We start from the raw sequence: 12,063 nt of genomic DNA on the forward strand, positions 1-12,063 counted from the left end.
TGCCACTACCGTCGTGGTCACATCTTCTAGTATTGTTATTAAATTGTATTTGTATTGGTGTTAGTGTTATTGTTATCAGTATTGTTATTATATCAGTTATATTGAAGGCTGCTTATAAATGTTTATTACTCTTTCAACATCAGTTTTTATTGAGCCCCATGCTCTGTTTTGCAAACGAAGTTTGTTAGGGTAGGGTTCCATAAAATGTTATCTTTATGTAGATGATTGGACATAGTCCCATATTTCTGTTAGGGTACCATTCTATATAATGCTATGTTCATATAAATGATCGGATATTATATTCCCGTAACACTGTTGAATGAAACAACTGCAGACGTAATTTGTTATCAGATTTTTAAAGTAACCACGTTGAAACATTGTTTTATTTTAACTTTTACTATATTAAATGGATTTTATTTTTCTACAATAAATTTATGTTTTAGTGTCTTATTTCATTTCATGCTGTGACAGTCGTCACAACAACTATCATTTATATTTTTAATATTATATCGAAATAGATATTGAAGTTCCAACCTTGACCTGCCCTGATGACATCAATCAAGCCACAAATCTAGGCCAGTCAACATCATCAGCAACCTGGAATGACCCAGCAGTCACCGACAATGTTGATTCTAGTCTGTCAGTTACTTGTTCTCCTGTATCTGGTTTCTCATTTATTGTTGGTTCAACTCCAGTTATATGTTCTGCTAAAGATACTGCTGGAAACACAGGCAGCTGTACATTTAATGTTACAGTCAAAGGTATGGTGTTTTTATTGAATTTAATATTATATAATGATATTGTTACATTGTCCTGCTAACATCTATTAAGTCTGTTTTTACTTTACTTGAATAATTTAACATCAATTTTTATTATGCCATTATAGAAAATGTCTCATGCTCTGTTTTACAAACAAAGAAAGTATATTAGCGTACCATTCCATAAAATGATGTTCATATAGATGAACGGTGGACTATAGACCTGAAGCACTATAGAACGAAACAAATTACAGACACAGGTATATTACCGCTGAACTACCATGGAAGTATAAATATTGCCGTGGAAGTACGAAAGGCTAAACATCTGATACTGTAGAAAACCTGAACGAATTGCTTATATCATTATTGTTTAAAAGCAACCATGTTGAAACTTTATTTTATCTAAAATTTTCTATATTAAAGGAAGTTTATTTTTGTACAATATATTTTTATGTTTTAGTGTCTTATTTTCATTTAATGTCATGACAATCATCACAACTACTAGCATTGACATTTTTAATATTATATCGAAATAGATATTGAAGTTCCGACTGTGATGTGCCCTGATGACATCAATCAAACCACAGTTCAAGGCCAGTCAACATCATTAGCAACCTGGAATGACTCAGCAGTCACCGACAATGTTGATTCTAGTTTGTCAGTCATTTGTTCCCATGTATCTGGTTTATCGTTTAGTGTTGGTTCAACTCCAGTTACATGTTCTGCTAAAGATACTGCTGGAAACATAGGCAGCTGTACATTTAATATTACTGTCAAAGGTATGGTGTTCTTATCTAATTAAGTAATATCTAATGATATTGTTACATTGTCCTGCTAACATTTATTAAGCCTGTTTTTACTTTACTTGAATAATTCAACATCAGTTTTTATTATACCTTTCCTTGTACGATAGGCTAAACGTCAGATAGAAAACCTGAATGAGTTACTTGTGTCGTCATGGTTTAAAAGTAACCACGTTGAATCATTATTTTATCTAAACTTTTGCTATTTTAAAGGAAGTATATTTTTGTAGACTATCCGTATGTTTCTGTGTCTTATTTTCATTTCTTGTTGTGATAATCATCACAACTACTGGCATTGGCATTTTCAATAGTATTGGTGTTATTGTTAGTATTAATAATATTATTATATTTAGGTATAATTAAATGCTACTGATAGATATTTAATACTATTTCATATTAGTCAGATGCGATAGGGATTTAATTTGAAGTTAATGTTAATTTTATGCAGATGAAGAAATTCCAAATGTGATTTGCCCTTCTGACATCAGTAAATTCACAATTGAAGGCCAGTCAACATCAACAGCAACCTGGCGTGAACCAGTGGTCATCGACAATGTTGATTTTAGTCTGTCAGCCACTTGTTCTCGTGCATCCGGTACATTGTTTGGTGTTGGTTCAACTACAGTTAATTGTTCTGTTGAAGATAGTGCTGGGAACACAGGCAGTTGTACATTTAATGTTGAAGTTATAGGTAAGATGCTTTCGTATCTTTTTATTTATATAGGTAATGTTGTTTTGTCCAGCTAAAATCCATTAAGCCATGTTGTCCATGGTGTGCTTACTTTTGTAATTTTAGCATTGGTTCTATAATTTTAAGTTGTTTTCACAAATCAAAAGTTAAAAGTGTCCTGATTGTAGAATTTATTGCATTACTTAATAGTTTGTCCTAATAATGAAGGTAAAGAAAACTTGTGTAATGTACAAAAATCAGAATCATACCCCAACGATCTCTTAACAATGTTTATACAGATAGGCTTATAAACAATGCTGCTATCCGTCATTATAGAAATCAATAATACACATTCACTTAATTGGTTACGTTTCTCTGAAAGACGTTTAATTAATTAAATAAATGGGGTGGTGTCTAACATGTGATAGCTTTCTACTATTTAGTTTAAGTTATTGTTAATATTATCGTTAATACTACTGGTTTGTTATTATATTCATTTATAATGAAAAACTACGGATACATTTCTGTAACTGTTAAATACTAATGAGTCAGATGCAATAAGAATGTTAATTAAATTTAATATTAAATTTAAACAGATATTGATATTCCGACTGTTATGTGTCCTGATGACATCAGTCAAACCACAATTCAAGGCCAGTCAACATCAGCAGCAACCTGGAATGAGCCGATAGTCACTGACAATGTTGATTCTACTCTGTCAGCCAATTGTTCTCGTGCTTCTGGTTCTTATTTTAGAGTTGGTACAACTGCCGTTACTTGTTCTGCTACAGATACTGCTGGAAAAACAGGCAGCTGTACATTTAACGTTGAAGTCGAAGGTAAGACGGTTTCGTACCTACTTAAATTATAGGCATATGGGTAATGTTTGTCCGAGTAAAGGCCTGTTAATACTTCAACGATAATGATAACGATAAAAAAGCTAAAAAGCAATTGTTCATATAGAAAATAAAAGAAATAAGAGAAGTTTGTACACTAGAACGATTCGATAACAATTTAACAGTTATGCGATAACAACATATTTTGACAAATCAAATCAGATGATGTCATAATCATGGAAAAACCTTAAAATCGTAGTAGTAGCAACGATTTTATTGTTTTTCCATCATTATGACATCATCTGATTTGAATTTTTAAAATATTTTGTTACAATATACATGAAAAATCGTTATCGAATTGTCCTAGTGTACAAACTTCTTTTATTTCTTTTGTTTTCTGTGAACAATCGCTTTTTTATCGTTATCGTTGAAGAATAAACAGGCCTTAAAAGCTGTCAAACCGGCAACCTATGTTTTCTTTTTACTTTTTAATTTTAACTGTATGAAACAAAGATGTGATCAAGTAGGCCTACAGTAAACAAAACAGTAGTATTAATAAAAACGTTTTAATAGTAATGGTGATAATAATAACGATAATGAAATTGTGCACAGGACGAAAAGATGATGCAGATATGCTTTACAGAAAATGATGATAATAAATGCTTGCAGTACTCCAAGTAGTAGTTACTTCTTAAAGGAATTGTTTTTGTTAGTGAATTGCATCCATAACCTACTCTTCCTTTAGCCATACAGTATTTATATGAGAGAAGTAGTGATTTCAGAAATTTAATGACGATTTTAAAGGATTTTTATTTAACCTCAAAGCACAAAAACACTGAAGTAAACAAGATGGATAAATCCTATGTTTACATGCTTGGTGGGATACATAACAAAAGGAATTACAGAGGGCACTATTTATTTAGTACATTTTTTTTGCAGTTCCAAAAAAGACTAATATTAAGTGAGTTATTAATGAAGCTTTAATGATTTTTAAGCAAAATTAGCACATTTCTGGTTTGATTAAAAGTGTAAAATAAACCACTTAATGATAATTTCTTTCTGGTTTTATTTGATACATCAGATGTGTAGGTATATAAAAATTACATTACTTCAATTGTCATGTGGGGATCAAATTTATTGAAATTTCTGACTCAACCTCTGCCTTAAGTCTTGTTATATTTTTATCATTATATTTTGGCTCTTCGTTTATTGCCACTACCGTCGTCGTAGTATTGTTATTAAGTAACATTTCTGTTATTGTTAATATTATCGTTAATAGTATCGTAGTGTTATGTCAGTTATAGTGAAAGATGATATATTTCATTACTGATCAAATTATGAGTAAGATGCAATAGGAATGTAATTTTAAATTTATTATTATATTAAAATAGATATTGAAGTTCCGAGTGTGAGCTGCCCTGATGATATGAGTCAAGCCACAGATCAAGGCCAGTCAACATCATCAGCAACCTGGAATGACCCAGAAGTCACCGACAACGTTGATTCTAGTCTGTCAGTTACTTGTTCTCCTGTATCTGGTTTATCATTTAGCGTTGGTTCAACTCCAGTTTTATGTTCTGCTAAAGATACTGCTGGAAACACAGGCAGCTGTACATTTAATGTTACAGTCAAAGGCATGATGTTTTCTTATCTAATTAAATATTATATAATGGTATTGTTACAATTTCTTATTAACATCTATTAAACCTGGTTTCACTTTATTTGAATAATTCAACATTTTACAAATTGACTAAGTAAATCTGAACATCCGACTAGACTAGCCGGGTTAAAATGTGCTCCATGGGCCCTGTACACACCATGATAGATCCACGCTTCCCAAACTAAAGGTTGCAACCCAAAAATGGGTCACCAAACTTTTGTGTTGGGTCGTGGACCGGTTTGCAAAAAAAAAAAAAAAAAATTCTATGTGCTCATTTTCAGACAGGTAATCAGGTCTGACAACTTAAAAACAGCATGTTTAGGTGAATCCTCATTAGAACAATATTTTAATATGTACCCACAATGAATATTCTGAACTTCGTATGACCAATATTTTTTTTCAGCTGCCGTTTATTACAACATAATTGTGTAAATCTAAGCTCTCAACTGTTAAAAAATACAATTTACAGAAATAAACTGGAAACAAGAAATTACTGTAAGGTGACCTAAAAATAACATTATCCAAATGAGTTTTAAATGTGTATCTCTTGCAAATGCAAACAATAATTATACCAAAAAGCCCCTGTCATGGAGTTTGGTTGACAAGGCAGTAGTAACCAGTACAGTGGCACTTGGGGGGTGTTTGAGCACCCCCTTCAGAGGTTGAAACAAAATAAAAGTGCCACTTCTTAAATGTTATATGCCATTTTTCGGCATCTGGAAATCCCAAATTCTTACAATTGTCTAACTTTAGCCTCAACCCTGGTTGGCTGAGGTGGAGGTAGTTTCCATAAATTTTAAGTATCCAAGTTCCGTTTTCGGGCATCTATTAAGTCTCAAATTCTTAAAATATAGTCATTTGCGCCTAAAACCATGGTGGGGCTCGGGTAGATATCATAGATTTTGTAGTACTCAAGTGCTATTTTCTGGTATCTATAATACTCAACTTCTTTAAATTTTTCAAGCATGGTGGGGCTCAAGTGGATATGTTATTTTAGGAATTTTAAATCTATAAATGCCCTTTTCAGCACCTATTTACAGTATTTAATTCGGGGGTTTTATAAACTCATTTTGTCAAAAATAAAAAGAATTTAAAAGTAAATTAAGTTCCATTTTCGAGAATCCAGAGGTAGAAAATACCGAAAATTCTAATTGTCTCAACTCACATTTCATTAGTGCCTCCCCACCATTCCCTAAATCCTTGATAAGCAACTGGTAACAGGGTTAAAGTTTAGGCTTTAACTATATAATCCAATGGTTGAAAATATTTTCTGCAAAAATGTAGATTATATTTTCGTTTCAAAGATTGAAAGTTGTCTTATTTCCAGTGGAGGGTTCAAGGCTCCCCCACCCTCAAATTAAAAAAAAAAATGGAGAAACCAGAACCCTGCGGGTGCGTACGTTCCTTTGTACATAAAAAATCAATGTACATTTGTGAATTGCAAACTTGATTGTATCTTTTTGAATAATGATTGTGTGAGGTAATACAGTATTTTCATTTTGAGTCAAAAAAATCAATGGCAGATCCAGAAATTTATGAAAGGGGGAGTGGGTAAGGGGTTCTGAGAAGTGCATGGATGTCGTTATATGCAGGGCGGAGGTGGGCGGCGCCGCCCACTCTTGACGTCTTGCGCTGATCCTAAAGCTATTTTTAAGGCCTTCTGCCCAGCCTCATACAAATTCTCCCGCCCCCCCCCCTTAAAATCATGAAGAAACACAGGTTTTTGCTCCATAAACCGTATTTTCTGGTGAATAAGCCGCAAATTTTATACGCGATTTTCCCCTCGAAATTTGGGGTGCGGCCTATACACCAGTCGTTAACCTACTCCCAAAAATTTCAGATCGCGAACCGCAGCGAAAATCAGGCGCCGTCTGTCTAGCTTGGGCCCATGGGTCCGTCGATCTTAGCCGTTAAAGTATACTAAAACACTAATAGAACACACAGAACACCTTCAAATAATAGCAGTAAGTGGCCGATATGCCACAACTATCTCAGTTTGCTCAATGTTTACTGACAGTCGCGAAAACAACATGAAGAACTTTTCTAGGCAGCTCGGGACAGAAACAAAATGTCGGGAAAGTTTGACCCGACGCATGTGCAAATCAAATTTTCGACTAAAAAACGACTCAAAACTGGTGGTAGGGGGTATATGTTTTATCGCCTACAGCTTACATTTTTCATCGAACCGAAAAAAACAAACATTTCTTGCACAATTGCATTTCCACCAGCAACTATCGAGCACAATGTATACCTGCCGCTATGCACCATTTCGGAGCCTATTTGTTTACAAATATGCTGACCTCTTTTGGTGTCACATCTCATACACACATTTTACATGTGAACCATTACATTAGTTCCATGTGACCTAAGGTCACAAAGGAACTAAAAAAGTAAAAATTGTATTCAAATTCAATCTGAGAGGGCCTTTTCCAGCCATTTATGGGTACCATAACCATAAAATTCTTACCTCAGGCCCAACCATGGTGGGGCTAAGGTGGATGGACCCTCTATCTGAGAAAAACCCTCTCAGTTCGGCCCCCTCCTCTATTACCAATTCCTGTATCCGATACTGGTTTCTCAAAAGGGAGATCATTAGTAAACAATAATCGCTGTAACACTAGTGTCAAATAGTCATTTTTTAAAACATAAGCATCAAATTTTTGGGATGTTATAAAGGTCGATGTGCAAATTACTATGACATTTAATATTATATGTGTCATGGCCTGTCAGGGAAATCACAAATTGGGTCCCAGAGAATAAAGTTTGGGAAGCGGGGATATAGATGATTAGAGGATTATAGCCCGAAACACTGTTGAACTAAACAAACTTCAGACGTAAGTATGTTACTGCAAAAAGTACGAAAGGATAAAAGTCAAAAAGAAAACCTGTACGAATTGTTTGTGTCGTTAGGGTTTAAAAGTAAACATGTTTTTAATACTATTGGTTTTATCTGGGTTTTTTTTTTTTAATCTTTTCTGATTTTTTTTGTGTTAGATGTATTTCATTGTCACAGAATATTAGTAAAAAAATTAAAGCAAAAAGCACTCTGATCTTCTAAAATAGTGCTAAATATATGATGTAAGGATGATGATGAATTAGTAAGATGCGGTAGGACTGTAATTTAAATTTAATATTAATTTTAAGCAGATGAAGACATTCCAAATGTGATCTGCCCTTCTGACATCAGTAAATTCACAGTTGAAGGCCAGCCAACATCATTAGCAGCCTGGCATGAACCAACAGTTATCGACAATGTTGATGTTAGTCTGTCAGCCACTTGTTCTCGTGCAAATGGTTCATCGTTTAGTGTTGGTTCCACTACAGTTAAATGTTTTGCTGAAGATACTGCTGGGAACACAGGCAGCTGTTCATTTAATGTTGAAGTTATAGGTAAGATAGTTTCATATCTACTTAAATTATACAGTGTATATGTAATGTTGCTTTGTCCGGCAAAAAACTATTAAACCATGTTTCGCTTACATTCTAATTTCAACATAGTTCTTACAGGGTTCGTACGCGTCCTTAAATTCCTTGAATGTCCTGGAAAAACAAATGAGCATTTTCCAGCACTGGAAAGTCCTGAAAATTTAAGATTGTCCTTGAATGTCCTGGAAATTTGATAATTTACCATTAATTGCAGTACTACAAGTTGCCTAGTAAGAGTCAATTGAATGAGAAACGTTCATACAAGTAGGTTCCCACAGTACTCTTGAGAGAATCAGCAAGTCTTTGTAAGCCGCCAATTCAGGAATGTTATCAAGACAGAAAGAATGTCATTGCTGAAAATGGCCGACTGACTGATTCAGATAAACTGCAATTCAGTGAATAAAGTTGTTCGCCTATATTTTAATTAAGGCGGAGCTTTTTTTGAAATCTTGCATATTAATCATGTTTGCATTTAATTTTAATTCAGACATTGATAATCATAATCGTTAACTTTGTTGACATCTGCTATGGTGTTATTTGCTTTTTTGTCGTGTGTTAAACGTGTCGTGTAAACTTGAACTTTCAATTAACATTCAATTTGTTGAACAGGTCTTGTCGCACGTGCTCAGCCCGGTGAATTCGCTTTGGGTAATTCATCACTCTCCAGACATGCACACTTGTTCAGCACGAATGGGCATGTTTTGGCCCTATCCAGCACAAGGCAGTTAATTAACAATTAAAGTAACCATGGGAACGTGTACTTCTACAGTTATTTTCTTAGTGAATGGTGTTTGAAGGGCGTTTACTGTTAGAAGTTCGTGAATTTAGGGCAAGATATTTTGTTAATTATGTTTCTGAAATTTACAAAGTCATTAAAAACAATGCTGGTCGGCAGCTGATCTACATTTTGCTGTAGAGTAGATTATAAAAGTTGTAGGCCTACAAGTTAGGACTAACTAATAATAATAGACCTAAATATTAATAATAATGTTAGGCCTAATAGTAATGAATAATGATAAATAATAAAGTATAGTATAATTATGTGTTGAGAATAAAGCATAACCATTAAATGAATTAATAATATAGTACATCATTCGTTTAGACAACATTTATAAACACCTAAATATATATGAAATGAGATGCATTGATGTCTCCGCAACATAACCCATCGAAGGCTATATTGTTTTACTGTATATACGGTACATGTCAATTTTGCCACAGCTGTTCGCTGAACAACAACCCTGGACAGGTGGTAAGCCACCCCGCGGCGCCACAAACGAACCAAGTTATTCGGGTACGCCGGTACCACAAAGACACTGTCACGTTTAAGCAAAGATACCATTGTTGTACGTGCACATTTATGTTGCCGAGTGGAGAATTCTACGTAACTGTAGGCGATCAGTCCTGCCTTACTTTATCGGTACTTCCCCATACTCGTGGGAATTCCTTTGCTTAACATCAAATTTTACACATGTGAGAAAAACTTTATTTCCCACGAGCGTGAGAAAAAGAGACAGGTCCATCGCCTCCAAATTAGAGTTTGATAAAACTTAATATACATTCAACTAACAAATGCATTTAAAAGTAGTACAGCATATATATTTTATAATCAGTCGTAAAATCGCCGATATTTTATTGTTAATTTATATATTGTGTCCTTGAAAGTTGGAAAATTTGACCTTGAATGTCCTGGAATTGTCCTGGAAATTTGCTTGTTTAAAAACGTACGAACCCTGTTCTTATTATGGTGTTATTGTTAGTCATAAACAGATACTTTAATAGTTATAGGTCAATGGTATTGCAATAACAGCTTTGGTCTAGATGTAAATGAAAATTATAATATATAATATATTAATTTTAGGTGTATAACGCCACAGTGGGCGTTGTCAAATCGTTACGTTTCTAGGTATTTACATTACAGATGATTTGTATTGAAATGAACAAGTAAGTTTGTGTTGAAAAAAATGCCATCAACGCTTTTATTAAATTAGGAGTTCATTGGAGGATTTTGGAGAAAAAAAATAAAAGCTGTGTGTACTGGTACACACAGAGGCCTATTTACTGTAATAACAATGAGAAAAAATTTACCTGACCGTTTACAAAATTGGAAAACCTTGAATTTTGATTAAAAGATCATTTCTTGCATCTAGTGATCAAATTTTTCCCGGAACCCCTTTCTCTTTCGGGTTATCCATTCATGGAAAAAAGAATAGGTAAGCAACTCCATTTTTTAAGTATATATACACACATAAATACGGTAGGCCTTATACTGTAATAAGAATGAGAAAGTTCAGCTGTCCGTTTTCAAGAGGGGGGAAACTTTGAATTTTGAAGAACTTAAAAGTCATTAAAAGACACGTCAGAAATCTGGAAATCTCTTCCCGCCATCTAAGAATCAAAATTTGGACCCCCTTTTGTTTTTTTTGCCGTTTTTATAAAAAGTCTGACACCCCCCGCCCCCGAATGTGAATCTAGATCCACCCCTGGGGAGTTTGTGATTAGTTTTTAAATCGTGAGTTGTTTTCACAAATCAAAAGTTAATAGTATCTTGATTGTATAATGCATTGAATTGTGTAATAGTTGTTCTAATGATGAAGATAAATAAAACCTGTTAAAACAAAAATCAGAAACATACCCCAGTCATCTTTTAAAATGTGTATACAGATAGGCTAATAAAGAGGCCGCTATCTGTCATTAGAGAAATCGATGATGCAAAAAAACTTAATTGTTTACATTTTTCTAAAAGCCATTTAATGGGATGGTGTGTGGCATGTAATAGATTTATCCCATGTAGTTTCAGTTTATAGTACTGTTTTGTTATTATATTCAGTCATACATTGAGAAAAATGCTGTTAGATTTCCATAACTGTTTCACACTAAAGCCAAAAAAAAATTGTTTGTTTGCCCTCCTACAGCGGCCCCTAACTCACTTTAAGAAATAGGGGCGGGAAAAAAAAGGGTTTTTTTTAGCTTTTTTCTTTACAAACTAAAAAGAATATGTGTGTGAATTTATCTATATTTTTTGCCAGATGCCCTAAAAGTTGTTGTCTAAAGTAAGATATTGCCATTCTAGGGCTCTGTGGGTTATTTTCATTCCAACTGAGTATTTTTAAAAAAAAATTAATAAAAAACTTTTTCCACCCGCCACCTATTTATAATTTTTTTTAAAAAGAAGGGCAAACAAACAATATATATTTGGCCTGATGAGTCAGATAAAATAGGAATGTTATTTAAAATTAATATTAAATTGAAACAGATATTGAAATTCCGACCGTGACCTGTCCTAATTACGTCAGTCAAACTGCAGTTCAAGGCCAGTCAACATTATCAGCAACCTGGAATGTGTCTCTTATACACATCTAGATGTGTATAAGAGACAGACAGATGATTTGTATTGAAATGAACAAGTAAGTTTGTGTTGAAAAAAATGCCATCAACGCTTTTATTAAATTAGGAGCTGCTGGAAATACAGGCGGCTGTACATTTAATGTTGAAGTCGAAGGTAAGACGGTGTCGTACCTACTTAAATTATAGGCATATGGGTAATGTTTTGTCTAACTGAATTCTATCAAGCCTGCTGCCTATATTTGATTTTTACTTTTTAATTTCTTTTACTCATTATTTCTAATATTGGTGTTTTTGTTAATATTATCATTAAGCCAATAATTCATACAGTTCAATGATAGCGCAATAATATACTTAGTCTACATGCAAATAACACTAAGACAATGCACAGTGATAATAAGCGTATAACAAGAAAATCCCACTAAATGATGTTGTAAAAGTAGGTGTTGTCAAATATTTACTTTTCTGGGTATTTACTTCACAGACAATTTAAAGTTGAATGCGCAAATAAAATCGTTTGTCAAAACAGGCCATCAGAACTTTTGTTAAATCTCTGCATGCCATC

The 12,063-nt window shown here is 33.7% G+C and overlaps 1 protein-coding gene across 1 annotated transcript; it reads left to right on the forward strand.

Moving 5' to 3' along the window:
• Positions 1–416: 416 nt before the first annotated feature.
• LOC117113422 (hyalin-like) lies at positions 417–11,516 on the forward strand. The gene is made up of 8 exons (XM_033256742.1): positions 417–761; positions 1,295–1,537; positions 2,010–2,252; positions 2,828–3,070; positions 4,459–4,701; positions 7,875–8,117; positions 10,304–10,366; positions 11,410–11,516. Exons 2-8 carry the CDS (start codon positions 1,315–1,317, stop codon positions 11,514–11,516), a joined length of 1,365 nt encoding a protein of 454 aa, XP_033112633.1. The 5' UTR covers positions 417–761; positions 1,295–1,314.
• Positions 11,517–12,063: the final 547 nt, after the last annotated feature.

Source organism: Anneissia japonica, unplaced genomic scaffold (assembly GCF_011630105.1).
Source record: "Anneissia japonica isolate Jap-2015-1 unplaced genomic scaffold, ASM1163010v1 scaffold493_len2256704_cov171, whole genome shotgun sequence".
Taxonomy (NCBI): Eukaryota; Metazoa; Echinodermata; class Crinoidea; order Comatulida; family Comatulidae; genus Anneissia; species Anneissia japonica.

Coding starts and splice junctions, on each gene's coding strand:
- LOC117113422 (XM_033256742.1), top strand. CDS start 1,315: ATGTGCCCTGATGACATCAATCAAACCACAGTTCAAGGCCAGTCAACA. Junction 2,253..2,827: donor ATTTAATGTTGAAGTTATAG/GTAAGATGCTTT, acceptor AAATTTAAACAG/ATATTGATATTCCGACTGTT. Junction 4,702..7,874: donor ATTTAATGTTACAGTCAAAG/GCATGATGTTTT, acceptor AATTTTAAGCAG/ATGAAGACATTCCAAATGTG.